The following is a 27,047-nucleotide window of genomic DNA, read 5'->3' as shown; positions in this document are numbered from 1 at the left end:
ACATATCCCTATGAAACACATCTGATTGGGTCACAAGGACATGCTGCAGCCACTGCAAAAATAATCATTTTCTTAATTTGTATTTTTTTTCAGTAAAAATATCTTAACATACATAAAACAAGATATATTTAGTTGACAAGCAAAAGGCCATAAGAAAGCTATTAAAAGGACAATTCCAGGTTCAGTTCAAGTTAAGCTCAATCGACAGCATTTGTTGATCATACTGATAACCACATACAGCATAACTAGTTTTAACGTGTAAATTATAAGCTTCAGAATTCCATTAAACCTTCTAAAAATTGGCCCAATTCACTTCCATTGTTAGTGCCTCACTCACTACGTTTACATGGACACCAGAAAGCGGGTTATTGTGAGAAAGCAGTGTTCCGGTTTACATGCACTGTTTAAGTGTTGTACTCTATAATCGTTTATACATGCATCTCTGTCAGAAAGCAGTTTTCTCCACAGCAACGTAATTTCGCCACAACTCTTGTACAAATAACAAACATGGTATCAGAGGAAGACTTCACCATTTGCTTCGCTTTATTTCCAGATATTCCAGAGTTGTTCCTGTGTTTGTTTCCTTACCTTTCTATCACAACCAGCAGCGGAACTGCACTGCAATAGAGGGGTTTCTCTTCATGTAAAACTCTTGGATTCCCTTTTGATTATGGTCTTTGATGACCATCCATATTTTACAGTTGTGTTTGTGAATGGGTATAGTTTATAGTGTATGTTCTTTTCTCATTATACTCCCAGAAATGTTTTGTTGACTTGCTGTTGGGCTCCATCCTATGATATTTGTTGTTCGGTCTGTTCATGCACATGCGCACTCTTCAAATTCCTGTTAGAATGCCGCTTATGCGTTTACATGTCCACATAAGCAGCTTTCTCCGGGAGAAACCTAGGTGTATTAAACTGCTTTCTCTTAATCAGCATACAGAAATCAGTGTTCTCGTTTACATGACGTTTCAGAATGCTGCTTTCTGCAAAAACCCTGGAATAACCCGCTCTCTTAAGTGCATGTAAACGTGTTCATTGTAACTTCGAGTAACTGTAACTTTGAACAAGTTAAGTTCAAGCAACAACAATTTTTGTTTTTTTTTAAAGAAAAGGATGGACGAGTAAAAAAAAAAATTTAAAAAAAACAATTGTTGCTTGATCTTAACTTGTAATGAACTCTGATAAGTATTGATAAACTTAATTCAAAGGGAAATCTTGTTTATTTTATTCTCTAAAAACAATATCTTATGCCATTTTGCTTGTCAAGTCAATATATTTTGCTTAAAGAATGTTTACGTATTTTTTACTAAAAAGCAAGGTGTGTGTGTGTGTGCAAAATACTGAGTGCTGATGAGCTGAATCTAATGGATATTAGAGTGAAACAATAATTACACCATTTTAAAATGTGCAGTTCTCTGTAAACACTAAGTGGATGAAAATACCCTGACAACAATGCTGCCACTTTGGGGTTTCCTTTCAGATCTAATGTGTTTTGACAGATCAATAAAAACGGTCACCGTTCCTATCATTTGAATATTTCACCTACTGCCATCAGCACTTACAACAGGGCTAAACCTGCCAAATACAACCACTAGAGGGGAGTAGTGTGCAGAGAGAGTGCAGTAAGAGTGAGAACTCAATTTACAGTCGACCTATTTATTAAATAAATACACAGTATTGATAAATGCTAAACTGGTCCATTAATTTATATTTACGGACTTCAAATTTTTTTTTCAAAATTTAGTGTAAATTGTGTTTTCACATTTCTTTTTCACGTCTTGTTTTGTTCAGTGAAGCTCATTAACTTATCTCTAATTATTTATGGCTTGACCAAAAACATGATTTTTTTTTTTTATAAATCAATATTTTAAAATATCACTTGCAACTGGGATTACAGAATAATATATGTTTATGTAAACTATTCATGTGTTCCAAGATACACATGCATCTAATACATCTTCAGTTACTACTATAAACACTAGTGACCACCTAGTGGTCATCATCATCATATTCTTTATCACATTTTTTATCAGTATATAAATCTCTAAATGACACATTTATATTGATATTGTCATTGTGTTGATGTTGTTTGTATAGACGCGTACATGCTGGGCATCATATTTCCAGTGTATAATAAAGCTCCAACATTAAAACAACATATTGTAGCTACGCTTGTGTAACACAACTGAATAAATCGACATATTAGGTTGAAAAATTATTCTTTGCTCAGTCAAGAGATTCCTGACCTGGCACGTGCTAGCGAATACAACAGTAAAGCAAAGACAAAACACTTTACCCGTTGAGTTGTGATGTATTGTACTTTTCCTTTTGGTCCATGGCTCAGTCAGAATATGCAGATACTATTTAATCGATATTCTCTAGATTTTCTGTGATCCGCATTACCCCCTCAATCTGCTCAAAGACAATAAAACTTTCCCGCGGAAAACTCAAGTCCAGCCCATTTTTTCCGGGTGGGTGAAAGAGTTGTGTAGAGTTGAAAAAGTTGCGCCGTCTTTACGCAATGTCTGCACATTACAGTCTTCATTACACCGTCAAAGTTATTTAGCTTTTTTGGAGACGTTTATAAAAAAAAATTAATACAAAAAAAATATTGTTTTAATAATTTAATTTTTTCTTTTTAAAAAACTCATGTTTGATTAAATGTAGGCTAATGCTGAGAAATAAAAAATACGAAAATCAACGAGGAAGCTATTTAGTGAGCGAGGTGATATCTAACTACTTTTATTCTAGTAAGCTGATGTTTTAATGACTACTTTGGAAGGAATCAGAAGTGGGGACAAAACCAGCCGGACAACCAATACTTGACTAAAGTTACGCAACTAAAGCAAAACTCACCCTCACCCAAGGGCATATGAATAATTATAATTATGCGCTGGGATTACGGACAAACAGGAGAGAAAACATAGTTAAAGTATAGCTTCCACCAAATCTACGTTACTCAAAATTAAATAATGAAATAAATATATTAATGTTTACGTAAATATTTAAATGCATAATGAAATAGCTAAACACTATAATATCATTACATTAATAATTAAGTCACTAAATAAATAAATAAATATTCAACAAATAAATTTAATAAAAAAAACAAATACACGATGGTATGATTTAGTGGTAGCGGCGTCCATAAACATTTGTGGTAACGTCGACCTCCATCCAGCAGGGTATTGTAAGGCAGTGGTTTTCAAACCCTGGGTCGCGAGAATTAAAAAATGGGTCGCCAGTGATTTAAAATTAAAAAAAAAAAAAAACAATTATTATTTCGTTTTTTAATAATATTAATATTAATAATAATAGCTTTGATTAGAAGTACACTAAAAAAAAAAAAACATTCAAATTCATGCAAAATAAATAATCCACATGTCACCTGACCGGCTGACCGACCTACTCGTAGCCCTAGGCAACACAAAACAAAACAAAAAACCTTGTGCGCAGTGTTGTTGATATGCAGCCATTTTATTTTATTTTCCATGAGATGATGAAAATATTCGGTACCGTGAAATTAGTAGCCCGTAATGAATTTATTTTATGCTGAACATGAGCAAACCAAAGTCAAAAACCATTTATGATTTTTTCACAAGAAAAAGAGGGTCAGAGACCGAGACCCCTTTAAATGAAGCAGCAGAAAACGCGGTCAACCATCAAACCCTGCCGCGAACAGCGGAGATCAGCAGGGAAGATAATGAAGGCGATGCATGTCAACAGAGTAGCAGTACTTTCCCAGCAAAGAAAAAGCAGAAACCCGGAGTAAGGCCATATAAAGATGATTTTTTGAAGTTTGGGTTTGTCAACTGTTCGGACTCAGTCCATGCAGCAATACCAATGTGCGTAATATGCGGTGAAAAGTTGGCAAAATATGATAATAAAATAGTCAACTAGTATAAAAATCACACTGCTCTGTTAAAATAGTCAGTAGTAGGCGTACAATTCGTAGCCTACTATTCAGCGTAAGCACGTACCGCTCCACGAGATGTTTCCAAGCACATTTTTGCGCATGTGAAAAGGATGATTTTTTTCCTGTTGATATTGCAACGTGATTCTAATGAGAGAGTTACGTGAGCATAATGCCCCTTACTTTTACTTTTAAATTATTTCGTTTTGGCTTGTTTAAAGTTATTATTATTTTTTAATTCTTGTTCTGTTCTGTATATAATGAATATTACATTTAAAGAGTTTGTTGTGGAATATGTTTTGTGTATTTTTTAAGCATGCAGCAAACGATAGGCTATTAATTGGTTAACATTCCTGTATGTAGGCCTATTGCTTGATCAAATTGTTTCAGAATCGACTTTGCGTTCCAATCGCGTCAAGGATCAGCAAGTGCACGTGCATCATCAAAAGTGGTTAAAAAAAAGTGCTTTTTGTTCTGCGCACAAGCCTATGGGTCGCGTCAAAAAAAAAAAATTAAAAAAGAAAGGGTCCCTCTTGAAAAAGTTTGAAAACCACTGTTGTAAGGGAACCCTGTCTCGTCAATCTCGCGAGATTCTTACACGGCGTTAATTTGATGTCGCACGTCAACTAGAAACGCTCGTAAAATATTATTTTAAATGGTCTGTTCTGATGAGCAGTCGGTTTTGATGATCAATTCAAGCTCTAAAATAAATATTTCACATAATAAATTTGATAACTTTAGCTCAACGTGCAATTTTTGATCATGGGATATTGTTGGTCAGTGGAGAAGTACTTAATCAGCTCAGTTGTTGAGAGTTTGAATGGGTGGTCAAGTGGTAACAAGTTCGTTCCTTAAATAAACAGTCATTGGTTCTTATCCACTCAGATGCAACTTTGTAATTTAATAAACAAAGATTGCATCTCCACTTCAGTGGCTGTATGTCTTGAGTGGGGATACATTTGTTTGTATTTTTCTTTGCGATTAGACTGAAAAGGAACGTAAGATGCAAAACATCTTTGTTGTCAACACAAACACTTTTTAATTAATTAATTACTAATAATTTCAATGAAGTCACAATAACATAATCTAAGATTTAAAGTAGTATGTGCCTTAACATTAACTTATGACAAAATATAACTGTATCCAAGAAACATGGCATTCTATATGTGATTTCAAGAAGCCAACATGATTTCTTTATAATAATAATATGCAGAGGCTATTTGCACTAAGTGTAAATAGCAACATCTTTGCACAAAATGCAAACAGTGTTTGAAAACAGTATATTTGCACCTCTAATTAAAACCTAACACAGGGCATCACTGCAGTGTGTATATTTAGAGTCCCACAGACACCCAACACAAACTTATCACTTATCGTTCATATAAGTAGTATTAAAGAAAAATATTAAGATTGGAGACATGAAACAGGATGGAGAAAACTGGGTCAAAAAGGAGGTTTGGAACCCACGTCATTCACATAATAAAAAAAGCTAATTCACACCATATTATCACACTAAGCCATTACAGAGAAAATAAACAAGTAGTTTGTCTTTCATTTGTTTGTTTCCACCATACTATTTCAGTCCAAATGCGGCAGGTATTTACAAGCAAATAGCCACTCTTTGATAATGATAACAATACAACTACAACTACAACTACTACTACAAATAATAATAATGTTATATTCTGATATTATTAAAGTTTCTAATGCTTTCCATCATTAATATGCTGAGATACGAGCGATCAACTTAAATTAACAGTGCGCATGCGCGAGAGGTTGATGCGTGAGGGATTCCTTCTAGACACGACCCAGAAAGAACCCGCTGTTTCGAAAGTTCCATGCGGCGTTAACCAATGACACGCGTCGTTGTTTCACTTCCGCGGTCTGGTGTGCGCCTGTGCGGTGACGTTCTGCGTCTCTCTAATAAACACGAAACTACACGTAAGGTTACGTATATAATGTTAAAACGTTGTGTCGTTCTTCATTAGATATACAAAAACAAGAACAACAACAACAACAATTCTGAAAACCACGGTGATGTTTTCTGCGTAGCTTTCGGACAAGAATACAAAGTACATCTCATCGGGGGATCTTCTCGGCGTATTATTGATTTACCTCGCGTCCAGGTAAAACACCTAAATGGCTTTAAAAGACGCGCAAATATGGCGTAGAAGCTACTTAAATAGATCGAGCCTGTTATACTCTATATCAGCCATGCTGGAAACTTGAAATTCAATTTACTCTTACTTTAATTGTTTCTTTTGATTCGTGCATTTAAATAATATTTGTCAAATTACCAATTCTTGATATTGTGTATTGTTCGTACACATTTTTTTAAGTGTGTGAAGATGAATCAAGTCTAGATAATGTAGACTGTGTGCCATTCCTCGTTGCCAGTATCTCTAAATGGATCTATGGATACATTGCTAGTCTGCAGTTGCCAGATCTTTCAATGCCTATGAATCTCTTACTGCAATGAAAATGATACTGAGCCCTTTTGAGAGTAGTAAATCTTCAAAGTCATTCACTTCCCCCAATGTTGTAATTTATGTTCAATCACCACAGCACCTGAAATTTTCAGAAATGTTTAATGTCTTATTCAACTCTGTTTTCCACACACACACACACACACACACACCAAGTGTATATGTGTATTTTCTATTCTGTTCAGTGTCAAGATGCCAGTGGACAGAATGAGAATGTGCCCCTGGTTGGAGCAGCAGATAAGAAGTGGGCAGATTCAGGGTCTTCACTGGGTTAATGAGGTTAGGATATATCTGTTATACTTGTGTTTTTATATTGCATTAAGTTAATTTCACATATATACATATTCAGTCTAACATGTATGACTGACTCATGTGTGTCTTTCCCAATATGTTGCAGAAATGATTTTGCAATGTTGAGTGTGCTTGGCATGTTAGTCGACTCTTTTGAGTACAGATTTGACCATATTACACTGTTTCAACTTTTCCATTTACAGGAGAAAAAGATATTTCAAATACCATGGATGCATGCAGCCAGACATGGATGGGATTTGGAAAAGAATGCACCTTTATTTAAGAACTGGGCCATTCACACAGGTATTAACAGAGCTGTTGCTCATTCACAGGGTTTCCATCAATATATTTCACATTATTGAAGCGCATTTCAAAAAATTGCCTGCTTCCATCCATTACGTCATGCACATTATCTTGAGTGAGCTGCCTTGTCATGACGTAGTGGAGGAGGAGGAGGAGTAGTAGTAGTAGTAGTAGTAGTAGTAGTGGTGGTGGTGGCGGCGGCGGCGTAGTGGGCTAAAGCACAAAACTGTTAAGCAGAAGGTTGTCGGTTCGATCCCCACAGCCACCACCATTGTGTCCTTGAGCGAGGCACTTAACTCCAGGTTGCTCCAGGGGGATTGTCCCTGTAATAAGGTTCTCTGTAAGTTGCTTTGGATATAAAATGCATAATGTAAGTGATGGATCAGCTGAATGACTTCCTTGCTTTGGGATAAACACTTCAGAATGTAAAGGGCTATGTTTCAGGTATTGCGTGTCAGGGTGCCAAGGTTTGGACCGTCACATCAAGCTGTCACACACTATAGAGCTGTTAACCCGTGACAATTTTTTTTAGGCGAACCCGGAAGTCTAATTCGCCATGTTCCTTCTGGATTTTACTATGGGTTTTTTATAATGGGTCTTTTTGGAGTTATGAGTAAAATAAGACTGGACATTTTGTTCTACAACATAAATTACACTCTCGTGACACTCAAAAACACACTCTACTTCATATCTCAAATGTGAATTTTGAAGATTCTGTTTTTTTGTTTTTTTATGTAATTAAATATGTCTTCAAAATTCCCATTTGAAGTATGAAAGTGAACAAAGCATCCATGTATCATCAAGTAATTTTTACTGCAGACCTTATATAACTTGTAAGTTTAAAAACCCCATTATAAAAACCCATAGGAAAATCCAGAGGTAACCCATAGCGAATTCTCTTCCGGGTTTTTGACTACAAGCTGAACAGCTCTGTAACACATGCATGAATGATCAAAAAACGTCATCGTTTTGTGAATAAACTGTTTCCATCACCTTAATGTGGATTTTAACTAAAGCAAAACCCTAAAAAAAACTCCTAGTGCATAACATTTTAAGCAAATTTTGAGAGTTTATTCGCATGTTTCCATTAAGGATTTCTTGTGCGCAAATTAAAAATGCTCATTAAATAGTTTGATGAAAATCCTGCTGTTGTCTCTTGTTTATGATCAATGATCATGTTTACTACTTTACATATACAACCTGCAGTCTTTGCAACTGACAGGACTTTTGTAGTATTACTTAAGACAACAGCCGGGCTCCCTTATACATTTACATTGATTCTGCTTTTGCAAACAGATTTAGTGCATTTCTGGGGTGATAGTTGTACTGTTTTCATTGGTTAAATAGTTACACAAATGTGTCTCACACAGGAAAATACCGTCCTGGTATTAACAAACCAGACCCTAAAACATGGAAGGCAAACTTTCGGTGTGCTATGAATTCTCTACCAGACATTGAGGAGGTGAAGGACAAAAGCATGAAGAAAGGAAACAATGCCTTCAGAATGTACAGGATGCTTTCAGCATCTGAAAAGGCTGTTAAGAAAGGTAAGTTCAGTTATCATTACATGGGAATAACATTTTTGGCTAGGTTCATCTTACACTTATTTATGTTGGAACTTATGGCAGCTACACCTTCTGTCAAGGACAGTATTCAAGACCATCAGTGCTGGATTTAGACCATTTTATTTTTCAGATCTATCTAATGATGGTGTTTTAAGGTCCGCTTAAATATATGTTTCCTCATTTTGTAGGGAAGAAAAAGAAGGATCTGGAGCAAAGAGTAAAAGTAAGAACACATGATTATACAGTCAAGCAAAATGGCACATTATATTTAAATATAGCAAATTATCTCACACTTATGCTCATTTCTTTAGCAAGATTTTCAGAAACGGAAAGCAGGCATTCCCAGAAAACTCAAAACGATGAACGAAGAAGTAAATGAAGAAACTATGCCAGACAGCACCGTATTATTTGCTGGTAAATATACAATCCTTCATTTGTTCTACTACACTTTGATAAAGTATCAGAGCAGTAATGGGGAACATCATTTGAGAATGCAATTATTTATCTATATAGGTGGTTTTCCACTAAAGGTCTTTAGTCTTTAATTTAACAATGCTGGATGCAACAGAATTTATTTTAGTAGAAAGATGTTATCTTGAAATGTATATCTTATGGATAACATTTTTATATCTAAAGATGTCCCTGAATAGTTCTACTGCTTGCACTTTCATTAACACAGAGCAGGAGCACCCTAAATCCATGTTACCTGAGAGAGAGGAGGCTGTAGGTGAACTACCTGAAGTGTGTGCAGTTGTTGAGGTGGCAACAGATTCAGATGAGCCTGCAGTTAGCTCCTCTAAAGTGTCTTGCCCCATCCAGGTCTCCCATGTTTCATCCCACAGTGGTAAGAGTCTTTCTTGTATAATGACTTATTAATAATTACATATTATTGTTTGCCACAAATTCAACTGCATATCATCATGGATTTTAATATCACTAACTAACCTCAACAGAGAGCGACTCAGAGAGCACATACAGCGAGGAAGACTTGGTACAGGTACGTAATTTCAAAGGAACCATTTAAAGTATATCACATTGTCAGGGTGTCACTGTTCTATGTATTACTTTATACAATTTAGGCACTTGGATATTCAGAAATAATATTTGTAGCAGATAGTAAAATAAACACTGTACACTACCAGTCAAAAGTTTGGACACACCTACTCATTTTTTTATTATAGGAATGTTCCAATATTGGGTGTGATGTAATTAGATACCAACATAAGCAGCTCTACCATAAGAGAGGGCAAAAAGGGGTTGCACACCGGACAGGTCTGGCGAACAACATGATGCATTATAAAATTCAAAACAATTGTTTCTGTGAATGTGCGTAGATCATTTATCCATGTCTGGAAGATACGTTGTATATATTTCATATAGCCTACATATAGAGAAATTGCATAATGTCTAATCGCTCAATTTGTGCAGTTGCACCTGTTTCATACACTAACCTGCAAACTCAACAACGTCACCTACACCGCATCTTCGTGTCCTGTGTCGCGATAATTGTTAGTGGCTTCTCTTGGACATGATGGACATAAGGTTAATTTATTAGGTGATGAGCTGTTTCCACAAATAAGCAGTTTATTCTGCATACTGATTGAAGACCTCCTCCATTTCCATCCAGTCAAAAGGAACAGCCTCTGGTCTCCTTGCCGGTGTGCTGCTGCATTACGCTTTGTTTTGCTGAAAATGAAGGCTCCCCCTTGGGGGAGGGGCTCTTTTTGTACTCCTACAATTGCTTCGATACCAAAAACCGATAACTTCTGACATGTGATTGACATTGTATGAACATTCGGTGCACAAAAACAAGAGTTTAAACTTTGCCGGTTATGTGCGGCTTAAAAAGAAATAATCATCCGAACTGAACATTTAAAGTGGATACATGCATAGTTACAAGAGCTTCACTGACTTTCAGTGTGTTTGATATCAACACAAATGACAAAAGCACGAATATCTGAAGCTCCTCGTATACAGGTAATCCACTAAAATAATGGATAATTCTGCTTGACGATGTTGCGTTTGTGCTTAGATTAAATTTCAACTGCATCTGGGAGAAACAGGGCAGCGTTTTTCGTGCCTTTTTCTGTGCCTTTTCTGAATTTGTTGCACTTTTTAATCATGCAGTAACAAACTAACAGAGAAACCGAGACCCTACCCTCCAAATCCGATCACAAGTGGTCACAGGAGATATTTAAGTGACCAGGTGAAAATATTATGTGTCTCACATGTGATCGGATCAGCCAAGACGCATCGTAATACCAGGTGTAAACATGGTCTTTGACTTCAAGCGACAAAGCGACTTGATCTCATTCATTTTCAATGAGAGCTTGTGACTTCCCAGGACACAAGCGGCAGCGACCTCTGGCGACTAGATGTGGGCATGTCCAGTGACTTGAGAAAGCTGAGAAAAGTTTAACTTTATGCAAATGAGGAATAACTTTTGGGACCGACAACCAATAAGAGTGAAGAGGGTGTCAGTGGAGCTCACGTCATCCTTCACCTGTGAGATACTGTAGTCGAGTGCAGGAAATAAAGAGAAGCTGAAGTTTCTGTGAGCGATTTTCACTGTTCTATATGATTCATTTGCTACAACATGCATAGATCTAATAAAAAGTGTTGCATGGAAAATAAATTATCTGCAGTCTGAGTGAGTTTGAGTCCTACATTTAATACATAGTTCGTCTTGTTAATGATATGAGGCAATGAGCACTGCTGCAGTTCATGTTAAAGCACTCTCCCCTGCAGGGAATGTAAATTTTTGTCAAAAACTAATTCCTTGTCAAATTAAAATTATATCTTGTTTTTACCGTCAATAAAAAAGCCTTCGAAAAAAAGACATCTTATATCTTCTATCACACTCGCAATCTTCCATGCTAAATGCTGGACATACAGCACTCTTGCTTGTGTGATATTTTCTGTATTGTTTCCAAGGCTTTCGCGTGGTAGGATGCATCCTCTGTAGGCAGCGGTATACAATGTGTCAGACAATTTGTTGCAATACAATTTGCTTAGTTTAAACGAGATGGCCTTTGTTGGAAAAACAACAGCTCTCTTGGTTTTTATTTAGCGAATATTTAAAAAGAAATATATAATATAATTTTTGGGAATTTGTTTATAATTTATGACAGCTTTTTGATTATATCTTCTGAGTAACATTTGCTGAAACTTAAACATGCTGTCCTCAAATCATCATTCTCACAGTATTGAAGTTGAAATCTGCAATATAAAAAAAAAAAACTTATCGTGTTGGTATTCATACGCTGTATCTAAAAAATGGTTTCAGGAAATCCCTACTTTATTAATATAAAATGTGAAAAATAGTAATAAAGTCATCACAACTATGAAATAACATAAATTGAAGGATGGAAGCTTATTCAAAGTACCCAATCTTTACCAAGTTTACAGCTCTCCACATTCTCAAACACTTTTTAGACTGGTAGTGTATGGTAAACAATGGAAACATACCTGCTGTCATCAAAGCACTGTTGTTATGTTTATGTTTTTATGTATATATATATAAGGGTTGGGGAGTAACACAATACATGTTTTGTATTTAAAATACAAAATATAAGTTCCACTACATTTACAATTTAAATCATTGGTAATTAGAATTTTTGAAGAGATTACTTTGCATTTTATTGCCATTTGTTTAATTTGATATTTAGTCCTTTCAGATGGAAAACATTTATACATATAAATGATGCGATCCAAAGTGCATTTGAACAGCGGTGAAACACTTTCTTATGATGTGTTAAATTCATACGAGCAGTTTGGAGCAGAAGGAATAGAAATAAACCTTGTGTAAATTATCAGCTTTACGTTAAGCTAAAATGCTAAAATTACCAGGCACGATCAATTTGTTTATCAAGACAATTCACGTTGGATCATAGTTTCTTTTTTCTAGTAAGACCTTTGATATTAGGGCAAAAATCATAGTCTTTATGCTAATGTTTTTGTTTTCCTGTAAAAAAAATTAAATCTTAAAACAAGATCAATTTGATTGATCTTGTTTTAGAAACAGCACTACATAAAGTATTTAGTTTTTTCAGATAATGTCTTTTGTCTTACTGTACTGGCAGAGTTTTTATAGTCAAAGCAAGTGACTTTGGGGGCAGTGGTGGCTCAGTGGTTGAGGCTCAGGGTTACTGACCAGAAGGTCGGGGGTTCAAGCCCCAGCACCACCAAGATGCCACTGTTGGGCCCTTGAGCAAGGCACTTAACTCCAGGTTGCTCCGGGGGGATTGTCCCTGTAATAAGTGCACTGTAAGTCGCTTTGGATAAAAGCGTCTGCCAAATGCATAAATGTAATGTAAATGTAAGTGGAAAAAAATCTACCAGTGCTGAAGAAGTAATCCCAATTATTAGAATATGTTACTGGCCTTGAGTAATTAACTGAATACATAAATTATATTTACAGCATGTAATCTGTAGTGGAATACATTTAAAAATTAACCCTCCCAACCCTGTATGTGTGTAGATATATTGTGAGAGAGCGGGACCTGGTGTGTATAATCACGACCCAGCCCCGCCCTCCGCCCTGTCACATATGTGTATATATTACTTAAAAGCAAATTTGTGTGTGTTTTTAACTTTCCCCCGGCAGCTACCACAGGACTTGTCCTTAAATGCTTCAGAGAGATCATCATGTGGATCTGTGTTACGGATCCCAACTTCAGCTCAATCCTCCTTTTTCACATCAGAGAAAACTAATTTCAGAGTGACCAGCTGCAGAGAAGACTCACCCCTAATAAGCTATGACACTGCTCCATGGTTTCCCTTGTTGCTTGGTTTCCAAAATCACACCAATGTGCGACTCTCAAGCCCTGCCCCCACACCAGAGCTCACCAGCAGCCGAACTTCTCAGGCAAGAGCGATAGCGAATGTTATGGATCTCTCCATTACGTCACGAAAAGCTTTATAATGTAGACTTGAAATTCAGTGTGCTGCTATTGAGCTGATAAGATGCCCTACCCCAGAAGTTTAAAGGGATAGTTCACTTAAAAGTCATCATTTACTAACTTGTGTTGTTCCAAACCCATATGATTTTTTTCTTCTTCCATGAAACACAAAATGAGATGCTAGACAGAAAGTTTAGGGTCTGACAGCCTCCGACACCAAATAAAGCAGAATCAACATTCTTTAAAACTTTATTTTAACTTTAGAATTAGGTCTTGGAATGACATGAGGATGACTAAATGACAACAGAAATTTAATTTTGGGGCAAACTAACCCTTTAAAAGTTAAACCGGTGTTAGATTTGCCTCTTTTAGTGGCCCGTGTTTGTGTGAGAGTAAATCTGAAAATTTTATATTGCAGAGCACTACCTCATTATCTTATGATTGGTAACTTGAACTACCTCACAGATGGAACGTGACCTGTGCAACTTTGATCACAGAACTTAATATCAATGTAAGCTATTGAGTATATGTTAAGTGTAGAATGACCAATACGTTTAATATTCATTGACATGATGTGCCTGACAGCAGATTTAACAGCACAATCACAAATGGAATTAAAAAGTACAATAGCAAGGGATTTTTTTAAGGAAGATATGCAATAATGTTTTTCTATAGACTTCAGCACAGTTTTGATAAAGTTTTTGATTGAAATACTCAAGCTTTGCTTGTTTATTTTTTAGTGCTGTCAGTCGATTTACATTTTTTGAATCGCAATTAATCGTATAACTTTTTGTAGTTAATCACAGATTTAAAAAATGCTGAAATTTGACACTATATATACTTGTCAGTACTTCTCAAACTTTTATTATTTCCACCTTAGGGTAGAAAACAAAACCATATGTAGCAATATAATGCTGTATTAACATTTTTCAAACAAAGCCTTCCACTATATAAAAACAATGCACTAAAATAGCACCAATACAAGTAACATTACACATTTCCCAAAGTCTAAGTGGGATTTCGGCTATTTGGAAAAACTGCTCCACACATAGGTTGCATATTCATTTCAATGGGCATTAAATCTCTTGAACTCTCATCCTGCACAATATTAATTTGCCAGCAATCGTGAAGCTGCTTTTATGATTTGCTTTAGAGCATGAACGCCAGCATCGTGGATTGAACTCGCCATGAAAAGGGCTGCAAATATAAATGTCTCATTCTGATTTTTGTTGATAGTTAAGATTTGGTGTGCTTCTGTGGTAATTCATACATAGTCTTACATAGGCTGAAAAATACTTGATTTCTTGATGTCCAATCTGGGCTTGGTTGGTACATCAAAGTAGTGTTAAGAGCTGCAATCTTTATAATTTTTATCACTGACAGTGAAGCGTTGAAGGGATCCTTTTATTTTTCTGAGATAACCTCCACGGCTCAATCATAGGAGAGCGCTTAATGGTCAACTAGCATGTTAAGACCGTTTCACCCATAAAATGTCTATGGGTCCACAGCATTATGCTATTTTATGCTAAGCTTTTAGGCTCCCATTGGTAGATGGGCTCTGGTGCTGTGGCATGTGTGTCAGTGTAATGACTCTGGGCGGACACATTACTAAGGTTCCGCATAAATGTGTATTTAGGCTGTATTAACAGTAAATGCATTAATCGCGTTTAATTGATGCGTTAAACTTTAATCGAACGAGTTAACACTTTCATTCTGACAGCTCTATTATTTTCATATGATATAGAGCTGTTCAGTAATGACGTCAATTTGTGGGCCAAACCTTAAGGCTATTTCACCTTCTTGAATTTATAATGGGTTTTTAGAATATACATTTTCATTTTATTTGTGAAATAAGGTCTCTGATTAACATTACTTGGAAGAGACTTTCACATTTTGTTTTACATTAAGTACGCAGTATGCCTATGTGTAAAACAAAACATGAAAATCCATTCAAGTAATATTAACCACAAACATTACTCATAAATCGAAAACTACTATTATAAAAATGCACTGAGGGAACCCGTAGCTCGAAATTGCCAATTATCTTCCATGAATATGGACTACAAACAAAACAGCTCTATTGTCACATCAGTATGGAATAACTTTTTGTTATGAGTGTTTTATGTATTAATGTTTTTTGTTTTTTTTATACACTAATAGAATTATTGAATCTTGACACATAGAGCCTGTTTACCTGCACACCAATACCTCCCAAAAATCAGTTTATTTAAAAGTTCTAACAAAGCAAGGAAGCCTCGATTACACAAGATTTTAAATATTTATTCTCTGCTTTTGACATCATGCTGTGAAAAGGCATGTGTGCAACTCTTGCAGACATTGGATAGGCCAGTAAAAACCCCGGTAAAGTTGTTTACATTAAATACGAAATCTGGGTAATGGCAAATATCTACAATTCCAGTCGATCGGTTTATTTTTACGTAATTTACCATCTAACACTGATAAGCTAATCAAGGATAACCGGTGCAAGAATGTGCATGTAAATGCGGTCATAGTGATATTTTTACTGCTACTTTGGGATCAGTTCTCTAATATCAATAGGACTGGAAATACTTAAATAGAAATACTCAACTAATTACAATCATTTGTTAACTTGTCAGTTTTCATTTGTGTTCTGAAAGGATCTTGTTTGATGTAACAGATTGTACAAGTATTTCAGAAGTGCTTGTACACCGTATGTGTCACCAATGTGGATAATGAACAAATGCAGCACTGAGGTTTAAAAGTAAATATAAAACAAGTTTTATTGTAGTGTCAACATTATTACAAATGTACATAATCACACAAGAAAAAAATCTTAACACTCAATTGTTGGATGTACACTAAAACAGTGGTTCAAAGTGTAAGTAGTGGTACAAGATAAAATGATGAATGACGCACAGTGGCAATACAAATCACTTTGGTTGACGCATGTAACATGATTGTACAAGAGAGAAGGTGTTTAAAATGTTTTAAAATGTGGGCCGTATGTGTGCATGTGGTGACCTAAATGGCACATTGTATTGGTTTTCTCAGTTTATATTTTCATTCTTTTGACTCATTTGTTTTGTCTGAGTTTTTTCCCTGCACTTTTACAAGGTCGGTGGTGTACAATTTCATGTTATTAATGGTGCACTATTTATAAAAGAACATTTTACATATGTAACACAGGCTTATTACAAGGCTCCTTTTTGAACTCCAAGTACTGATTCAGACATGTTTCACTGAATTGAGAACATACAATACAGTGTAGTACAGCTAAAATAAATTGTGTCTATCAATATACAGTCTTGAGCAAACAACCTCTAAAATCGTATGGACAGAGCCTGTGCTTTCTAATATTGAAGTACAATTGTATATTGTAGCTCTTGACATTCTAAATCAAAGTTTAAACTCTGCTGTTAGTTTTATTTGCAGATGAGGTTATGCTTAGATGTAGGTATAGATTGGCTGTTAAATTGTTTAGAAAACCATAGAAAGTGAGATTGTAAAAATTATCTTTCCCATACTTCATTTTTTGGGGTTTTGTAACTAAATATATTTTAGAGCACATGAAATGGTGGGCAGAGACAATCCAGATCACCAGTCTGGATGATGTACAGACAAATGGTTTACTTCTCAAAGTATGGCAAATAGAACAACTTGAATCCTCTTCGCCCCCTAACTGCACAGCTTATATAGATCACATGATATACTGTGGGGAAAAAAAACAAGAAGGAATTTAATTATTTATTTTTAATTATGAGATGATTCTTTCTGTCAACAATGCTGGTCTACACTGCAGTCATTTTCTCTCTGCATGAACATCCCCTCATAGCTGAATTACAAAGTTGAAGCAGTATGTATCAACTAAAGTATGTAATTTCTAGTGCCACCAAATGGAATCGCAAAAATAAACATTGTTTTCAAAACAGTTTTCTGTATGTGCCTTCATACTGCCGGTAGTCAAACAAAGAGATAATCCTGCTCTAAATGGGTCTCATAAAACAAACAGGAATTTGTATAGCGCCATAGAGACATTTTTCAAGAAAATTAACCTATGAATGGCTTAATTATAGTTGTATCTGCATATTAAGCTGGGATTACATACTGCGGCTTTAACATCATAATTCATTAAACTTTCATGTAGTATGTCAGGCCCAAATTCCAGTGCTGAACAGTAGAGTGTCAAACATTATAAAATACTTTATAAAAGGTTATTAGCAAATTCAGATCTTACCACCAGGAATGAAGAGAAGAAATCCTGGAACAAAGAAAATTGCACTTGAAACACCTGTAAAAATAAAAGAAATGTGTTACATAGTTCTAATGGACAAAATTAGCATGAATGATACTTTATTAGGTTCACCTGTACACCAATTATTCATGTGTTTATCTAATCAGCCAATCCTGTGACAGCAGTAAAATGCATAAAATCATGCATATATGGGTCAGGAGCTTCAGTTAAAGTTCACATCAACCATTAGAATGGGGGAAAATTTGATCGCAGTGATTTCGACCATGGCATGATTGTTGGTGCCAGATGGGCTAGTTTGAGTGTTTCTGTGACTGCTGATCTCCTTAGATTTTGACACACAACAGTCTCTAGAGTGAGTGGCATTTCTGCAGATGGAAATGCCTTGTTGATGAGAGAGGTCAACGGAGAATGGCCAGACTGGTCCAAGCTGACAGGAATGCTCAGATAACTACTCTGTACAATTGTAGTGAGCAGAATAGAATCTTAGAATGCACAACAAAAAAAAAAAAAACATGTCAAAACCTGAGGTGGATGGGCTACAACAGCAGAAGACCAAGTAGGGCACTTTATTAGGACCATAGTGTTCATAATAAAGTGCTCATTGAGTGCATGCTAAAGCAGTCCAGCCGAGCAAGATGTTGCGCATGTTTATCAAACTTTCATCAGTATTTGCAGTCAGTGCCAACATGACCGATCTTACCTGCGTGTGGGTTTAACTGTATGACAATGCCTGTAAAGATCAGAGCTGATAGGAGAGAAAGATAGGAAAGAGATGACACATTTACTAAGCAGCTGACAATCACACTTTAATTTACCACATGTGCTCAATATGAGAGTTGACTGCAGTATAAACACAGGCAGTGACAGAGTCAGACACAAACAGTCCCAAACACTTTCCCCCCAATCAGGGTAGGGTTGCACCAGCAGTATGAAAGTTCTCACATAAGTTGGGATGTAAAGCTCACATTAAGGGCTTTTGTAACACAATTTGCAGCTAAGTCAGTTCTTAATTTGGTTGCACCACCTGTTCTTAAGGCAACACTTAACTATTAGGTCGTAATCTCTCCGTAAAGTTATTTGTAGTTGCATAATATGACGTTTACTTGTATTTATCCAATAAACAGCTTTGATATTTGTACATAGAAGTATTAAAAAGCCGTGAATTCCAATTTGATCTTGTTAAGGTTGTTGTTCAAACCTTGTTTGCTCACATACCTGGCAGTAAAAGTAGTCTACTAATAAAAGTAGATTTCATAAATGGTATATTTGCCCTGTGTAAATAACAATATATAGGAACTGTATCTAAAATAATTAAGGGGTGATAAATAAAAACTAATACAACAGGCTGGAAAAATAGCCATTTATTCATTTTAATATTCTATATAAATTTTGAATGTGTTGAAACTTGACACCGGGCAACACACCCTGAAATCTGCACCGTTTGAAAGTTTCTTTTTTTTTTCTTTTCTGTCTCGTAAATGACGAGTGTAAATGTCAACATCATCATATATTTCGAAAGGATTGAAGACTGTCACGCACAACATGTCATTAAATTGATGTCATTAAATTAATCTTTTTTTATTCCAAGCATTACTCCTGGTCGAAGTCTTCCATAAATATTTAGTTTATACGTAGGGTTACGTTCTACCTAAGTTTAGTGGTGCAACGCTCAAATATTTAGTAATGCTTAAATTGTGACTTAGTGCCCATTTACACCATAACTAGGCTAAGTTGTAACTTACATATAGCTGGTGCAACTGGCCCCTGGAGATCTGTTGTACTTCTTGTGATAAAGAAACACATGACAAAGGTATGAAAGTCTTACCAACTCCAGTGATTAAGAGGAGGAATGAGGCAAGAATGACTCGTCTGTTCTTCTTCACTAGCGGGTGAGAAGTCCACCTGAGAACAACCAACAAACAACAGAGTGAGTGCATGAAAAGAAGACACTACATTCATAAACAGGATCACAGTGATGTCAGTTCAAAATAATCAGTCCAATCCAATACAAACAAAAACGTTTAGTTTTTTCATTAATGACTATTTGTGAGTATGTGCATAGATATAGTTTAGGGACACATGTTTCCCCTGAAGTTAGCTAAATCTGACAAATCCTCCCATTAGGGACTTTTTTTTTTAAATGCAAAAGTTTTCTTATAAGGGCAATTAGCTTTATATAAAACAACAGAAGTCTACAGTTTGTCCTAGATAACCAAGTAAATTTGTATGTGAGTGTGTGTTTGTGCATTACCCGCAGCAATGGGCAGACAGCTGAGTGACTGAGCTGAGTGTGCTGAATGACCACTGAGAGCTGCAGTAGGACAAAGTAGCAGGATCACTGGAACACAAACACACAACTAGAGCTTTACATCTAGCTTTTTCAAGTTATTGTTCTTCAAAAAAGCAAACCTGGTGGCCTGGGTAGCTCAGCGAGTAAAGACGCTAACTACCACCCCTGGAGTCACGAGTTTGAATCCAGGGTATGCTGACACCATGCACCCCTCCGAGAGCGAGAACCACATTATAGCAACCAAGAGGAGGTTACCCCATGTGACTCTACCCTCCCTAGTAACCGGGCCAATTTGGCTGCTTAGGAGACCTGGCTGGAGTCAGTACGCCACCATGAGGATTTAGAGCACATTGTGAATTGGGCATTCAAAATTGGGAAAAAAAAGCAAAACTGATATTTTACTTGTTTAGTCAGCCAATGGAATCGTTGTTTGCCAATTGGCCACTTTTAGTTATATGATGAAATATTGTGGCAAAACAGAATCGTTGTTTGCCAATAGGCCACTTTTAGTTATATGATGAAAAATTGTGGCAAAACATGCTGGAGGCATCTTAACATGGCTGGCAGCACATCATAGTTAGCATTAGGCTACTTGGAGTAAAACGATGACTGTTGTTTCGTGATCACACTATAGTGCATGTATAGTCTGCCATTGGTGTCAGAAATTGAAGGTGTAGTGTGTTTTTCAGTGCTACAAGTGGCACCAAACTGAATCGAGTATAAAGTATGTTTTAAAATAACTTTTGCCAACACTCCTCACACCCTTTCACACTCTGATTTCCCATGAACAAATAGGCCATACTAATAAACAAGACCACTATAACTTTTACACACCAGACAGAAAGCGTGGCAGATGAATTTGGTCATACGATAACATCGCTGGATTGAACGGTAGCTGAGTCTGTGGAGGATCCAGCACATGAGGTAGGATGGTCCTTATGTTAGCTTGTAAGCATAATGATACATATTCCGATTATCTTTCGAGCTCGAATTTGTTGACAACTCTGCAAGTTCGGCGTCTCCATCGAAACCCAAAAATTCCCTAAAAGACCCTTGTAAGTGTGTTGGCTATGTTCTGTGTCTTTTAGCAAGTCTTCAAATTTTGGCAAAGCTAACTTTCTTTTCCTCTGTACTTGTCTGCCATGGATGTTCATATTCTCCGGCTGAACAGCTTAATACAAGTAGCCATGCCACAAATTTGCGCTATAGGTTGAACTAGAAAGGGATGAGGGGAGCTGAACGGGCCACTCAAAATATAATCATCAATGTTTTGATGGTGTTTAATAGTTTGATAGGAGGCTCAGTGTTTATACGTTTAGTTTATATAAACCCATGAATGGCTAAATTATAGTTGTTAATAACAATAAACTGAGATAGTAGAATGTATTTTGACATAAAAAAAGTAACATACTTAGAAGGTTTTTTTCCCCCTTTAAGAGGAAGTACTTTTTTTCTAACCATATAAATTCTCCATCTGAATAATAACATAATTAGGCCTTGAATATAATTTTCTAAAGTAGATATTACAAATACAAAGCACAAAGAAATTATTACAGGGGAATTTCTTTTTCCCCAAACTGGGAATTTTGGTGGCATTTTTGCAAAATCTGCCATTTCTCACAAAAAATATGGTGGCTGACAATTAGCAAGTATTAGTGCAGCTATGTTGATTCAAATTGTACATGCAGCATTTTATAGTGCAAATACATTTTTGGTTGTTGAATCAGACATTTGTACATTTCTTTGTTATTTTTTTTTTGGGATAGTCCTACACAAGTGTTAATGTTGAGCACTGTGACAAGAGGTGCATCCCAAACCGCACACTTCTGTACTATTCTACGTAATTTTTTAGTGTGAGTAGTATGTTTACACTGAAAATACAACAAAAACAAGTGGACCTCGAGTACCCAGATGACGCACTTCTTCAACCGTCAAAACGGATTCGGGAATGTTGGATGCTTCATGCACTCAGAGCTTACGGCTTGTCATACGTGGTGGAGTTACCTTTCTGTGTTGCTGGTTTGACAAAACCATTGTAAATAATAAAGAATGTAGCAACTAATGAAACTTTAGTGGATACAGCTCCTTACAAATGTGAGTTAAATGCTTTACCATCACCCATGCTGTGTGCGTCCTGCTGGATTTTTTGGTAATTAAAGCAGGAAACAACATGAAATTCTCTGTCATTTTGGGGCATACAGATAAGTGTAAGACATCATTAGAGACTATAAAGGGTCTACTTTTATTTGTGTACACTCACAACAACAACAAAACCTTGTGCTTTTGTAAAATAAAGAAAATAAAAAGGGTGAGCTGTAAGCAGTCTCTGGGTTTGCGAGCATATATCTGAAACACGTTGCAAAAATGAACTGAAACTCCGTGAATATTTAACTTACAAACATGAAACATATGTCTAAAGAAAGCTTAAAATGTCTACTTTTAAATAAAACTATTCGTATTTAAAACAAATATTCTCCTGCAATGTAATCTGTATGAAACAAAGCGATGTACAATTTTCCTGCCTCAACAAATTTATCTCTAATGTGATCACACCCACCAGCAGAGCGCGCTATTCATACGCTAATGACAAGAAAGTAATTTAGTTTTCATTAGTTGACATGCTATTTTATATAAACATGTACATATTTTACTAGTGGGACTTTTTCCAGACTTGCCAGCCAGGATTCAGTGTATTGAAATTTGAAATATGTCCTAATAAGCAAGTTTTATTTACATGTAAATGTTGTTTTCGGCTAAAGCAGGTATTTAAATTGTATGCTGTATGATATAAATACATGATATATAATATTTTAACTAGTGTTTATGCTGCCTCATTATCATCAACAAAGTGTGTACTTGCAAATATGTGTTCAGGTTAAATGAGTAAAATGCACTTTAATTATGCCCATATTAGAAAATCACCATCTTATAATGATTTCTGAAGGATCATGTGACACTGAAGACTGCAGTAATGATGCTGAAAATTCAGCTTTGATCACAAATTGCATTTTACAATTTATCCAAAAGAAAACTGTTCTTTGAAATTGTAGAAATAGTTCAAAATATCCCTGTTTTTACTGTATTTTGGATTAAATAAATGCAGTCTTGGTGAGCAGAACAGACTTCTTCTAAAACTTTTAAATGGTAGTGTAGGTCTAAAATTAAGTAAAGTCTTTATGTCTATGTAAAGAAAATTTGATTTTGATCAAGTCTCCTCACATTCATTCTCTTTCTGTCACATTCCTCATTGATAGGCCCAGGGGAGGGGTATTTTGTCTCCTCATGTGTGAAATACATCCATATTCGTGATAGTTCACGCCTCCTCGCATATGACCTTACTACCACTAAAAGTGTCTTACAAAAGTTAAAGTACTATATTGTATTGTATGAATGAGTGATCAGGATGGTTTTCACATCATTTTGTAGCAAAAACTCTAGGCTACAAGATCCAGTTCTTAAAAGTACTGTGGACAAATGTATGTGTTATATGACCTTATTTCAATGACTTAAAACATTTGTTTTTTCAAAAACCATGCATAAACATTATTTTATCCAAAATACAAACATGTACACACATGTTGCTCACATATTATTGTAGCCCAGTTTGTGCTGAATACAGTGTTATCACTTTAGACTTTAGCCATTAATGTGTTTTTAGCTAAAAAAAAAAGCACAAATGTCAAGGCATGTCAAAACTTCTCCAGGGCCCAAAACACCCTCAGATCCCAGAGGGTTAACCTGCATGAGAATGCTCAAAGTAAAAGTGTACACACAGAGAATCTGCCAAACCTGATTTTGAAGAAGTTATTGAAAGAAGAGTTCACAGTGCCACCTAAACCATCTTCATTTTCCAGGTTCTGTAGGTAACCACAAAATAAATTTAGTCAGATTACCTGAAAAAGACTCAGAAAATGAAACACACTTGTTGCGCAATACAAACACCTGACCTGATATTTCAGATTACTGTGTTCAGGAGTACCAGCGGAACCAGAAGGATGACATTGTGTTTTGGTAAAAGAGAGCGGTCCAAACGTCATCTCTGCACCGCCATCTTTCTCTCTCCCCTTCCACTCATCCACATTCTCTCCAGGCACCACAACTTCCACCTCCTCCCCATCCAGGACGAATGCATCATCAATTGTGAACTGTGTCCCCATAGCTACAGGACCTCAGACGTCGACTGGATGTTAACTGGCAAGCACTGTGAAGTTAACAAACATTTCAGTTTAGTTTTTTGATCTGCTAGGGAAGTATAGCAAACTGGCTGCCATGCAAAATCCCTTGCAACGCAGGGTAATTAAATGTACATTTTCCCCTCTGAATCACTTTACTTACCAATTTCTCCCATCAAACTACTAGGAGACAAGTATGCAACAGCAGACTACATTCCCTACTTTTTTCTTTTTAATTGCATTTCACAATTCACACTACTTAGTAGGTCCTCGTGGTGGCGCGGTTACTCACCTCAATCCGGGTGGTAGAGGACAAGTCTCAGTTGCCTCCACTTCTGAGACACTCAATCCATGCATCTTATCACATGGCTCGTTGTGTATGACACCGCAGAGACATGTGAAGGTTCATGCTACTCTCCGCGATCCACACACAAATTACCACACGTCCCATTGAGAGCGAGAACCATTAATCGCGACCATGTGGAGGTTACTCCATGTGATTCTACCCTCCCTCGCAATCAGGCCATTTTGATGGCTTAGGAGACCTGGCTGGAGTCACTCACGACTCCAGGGGTGATAGTCAGCATAAATACTCGCTGAGCCAGCCAGGCCCCCACATTCCCTTCTTTTAAACCTGCACACTTTGGTGTATGTTTGTAAGTGATTGGTCAAAATAGAGAAGGAACATCAGTTGATATGTTTATGAGTAAGCACAGCAAGGAAAAACAGTTTTCTCCATAAAAATAAAGCAGGTACAAAGCAACCTCGGATTTGCTAAACAAACAATTTTATTGTTCTCACATGGACAGTACTCATTTCTACTTAGCTTAACCAACGGACATTATTTGGTTGGATTTGACCAGAATTTAACATTTATCAGATTATAAAGAGGACTAGGAGTGCCACTTAATAATAAATAAAATAATGAAACTATTTGTAATTATTATTTAAAATAATTAATTTATGTTTTTTAAATACATGTTTTAAAATGTAAGTAAATATAGTACTTTTGAAAAGCATTTGCCGACTGCTTTTCTTCGTCCTTTTTGCCAAATGTATTTTTTTCTTTCTTAATTTGTTTGAATCAATAGGCCTACATAAATATCAGATTTCTTTTATTTAATTTTTAAGTGGCACTCCTAGTCACTCCTTAAAGTAAAATTGCGGGTTCAATACAAGTTAAACTCAATCGACAGCATTTAAGGCATAATGTAGATTACCACAAAAATTCATCTAGACTCGTTTCTCCTTTTCTTAAAAAAATAAATAAATAAATAAAAAAGTCACTTAGGCCTACTATAGAAGTGAATGGGGCCAATTTTTGGAGAGTTTAAACACAGAAATGTGAAGCTTATTTTATAAAAGCATTTACATTAATTCTGTTAAAACTCTATTAAGTTGTTTAAATCGTAATTTTTATAGTTGTTTTAGGGTTTATGTCGTTACGCCGTCATGGCAACGAAGTTGTACAATTTGATATAACTTTACACAGAAAAGGTAAGCAAGCGACTTTGACACACTAAAATCATGTTATGCGAATTGTTTACGTTTTGTGACAATACTTTTGAAACAGTGAGTGTTAACGTTTACGGTTTGGCCCAATTACTTCCATAGTAAGAGCCTCACTGGAACCCTGATTTATTTTTTAAGAAAATGTGAAACGAGTCAAGATAATTTTTTAGTGGTAATCAATATTATGCCACATTATGAAAGAGTTCATTAAGATTAATTTATGTTGAACCTGGAATATTCCTTTAATCCCGATTTCCCATGCGCCTGTCAATTCATAAACGCAATTCATAAACGCAATAAATCCCCCAGTGTGACAGAACAGTTGCCATGGGGAAGCATGTGACTTTCCATGGAAAACTTATTGCGCTTCCGCTTGTTCTTAACAGCAGAATTTTTGCAACCCCACCATACAATTTACAGGAAAGGTCCTCACGTGTATTAAGCATATATTTCTTAAATTCGTGTCATGCAGGCAATTTTTCAAGTCTTATTTAACAAAGGAAAATATCGTTTTGTGCGTTTTTATTTTTATTTTAACATTCTTCTAATCTCAAAACCACTTGTGCAATAACACTGTAATTGAACACTAATACACGACAGAGCAATTTAGGAGTGATCAATCTGTGTAAACATCAAAGAGCCGATCATCCGTTATCAACACCCACAATACAGCAACATTACAAAGGAAGAATCTTCTACTCACTGTCGAATAACCGTGATTTTCATCAGTTACGTAGATATCTTTCTATCATGATCCTCCTATAAATTCCAGGGGATTCAACGTTCGTTAATATGTTTAGGTTTATTATAATCTTGCCGCGTTCAACGGAGAAAACTTTAACCTAAACTTTGCTAGTTACAGCTGCTTCTGTTTTTGTGAGTCGAGACTAAACCGGTGCGTGTAACGGCTGATCTACAGCGACTCCTAGAGGACTGGAGGCTTATCGTGCTGGTCATTCTCCACAACAAAATTCTGGATTTGGAAGTGTAGTTATTAAGATATGTATAATACATGTAATGTATATATTTATAATTATCTTTGTTTAATTGTATATTTTTATTATTATAAATATTGAACCCTCTATTTTTCTAAGCAAAGCTTTCTTGTCTACCTTACACATATACATGATTGTAATTAATTCATGCAACATTCATTGTTCTTCTTTTGAATTACTACTTTACCACCTGACAAATAGAAATACGAAACAGGAAATTATTTGCTATTTTTTTTATATGATATGAAAATCTAAATCAGTGTTTCCCAACCTTTTTTGTTCTATGTACCTTCCCTCAAACCTCCATTAGTCACACAAAAAATTGTGTGACTAATGGTGATATAATAATAGGCTAATAATAATAATAAGAGTAAAATTAATA

At 35.9% G+C, this 27,047-nt stretch overlaps 3 protein-coding genes across 3 annotated transcripts in view; 1 reads left to right on the top strand and 2 right to left on the bottom strand.

Moving 5' to 3' along the window:
• Nucleotides 1–2,440, bottom strand: part of dctd (dCMP deaminase) — a 60,397-nt gene extending 57,957 nt beyond the window's left edge. Inside the window, exon 1 of the mRNA XM_052126922.1 lies at nt 2,300–2,440. Coding sequence (XP_051982882.1) covers nt 2,300–2,340 — 41 coding nt within the window. The 5' untranslated portion in view covers nt 2,341–2,440. The remainder of the gene's footprint in view (nt 1–2,299) is intronic.
• A 3,389-nt stretch (nt 2,441–5,829) lies between these two features.
• On the top strand, nt 5,830–14,395 carry LOC127643957 (interferon regulatory factor 2-like). Its single transcript, XM_052126910.1, has 9 exons — nt 5,830–6,042; nt 6,588–6,681; nt 6,897–6,996; nt 8,367–8,543; nt 8,750–8,784; nt 8,873–8,975; nt 9,241–9,405; nt 9,515–9,558; nt 13,168–14,395. Exons 2-9 carry the CDS (start codon nt 6,595–6,597, stop codon nt 13,483–13,485), a joined length of 1,029 nt encoding a protein of 342 aa, XP_051982870.1. The 5' UTR covers nt 5,830–6,042; nt 6,588–6,594; the 3' UTR covers nt 13,486–14,395.
• A 196-nt stretch (nt 14,396–14,591) lies between these two features.
• Nucleotides 14,592–26,560, bottom strand: tmem134 (transmembrane protein 134). The gene is made up of 8 exons (XM_052126920.1): nt 26,374–26,560; nt 23,934–24,187; nt 23,776–23,843; nt 19,948–20,034; nt 19,522–19,598; nt 18,397–18,441; nt 17,679–17,732; nt 14,592–17,153 (listed from the first exon to the last, which is right to left on the bottom strand). The coding sequence occupies exons 2-8, from the start codon at nt 24,141–24,143 to the stop codon at nt 17,071–17,073; spliced, it is 624 nt and encodes a 207-aa protein (XP_051982880.1). The 5' UTR covers nt 24,144–24,187; nt 26,374–26,560; the 3' UTR covers nt 14,592–17,070.
• Nucleotides 26,561–27,047: the final 487 nt, after the last annotated feature.

The sequence above is a fragment of the Xyrauchen texanus genome, chromosome 5 (genome assembly GCF_025860055.1).
Source record: "Xyrauchen texanus isolate HMW12.3.18 chromosome 5, RBS_HiC_50CHRs, whole genome shotgun sequence".
Taxonomy (NCBI): domain Eukaryota; kingdom Metazoa; phylum Chordata; class Actinopteri; order Cypriniformes; family Catostomidae; genus Xyrauchen; species Xyrauchen texanus.
This window is presented reverse-complemented; position numbering and strand designations above follow the sequence as displayed.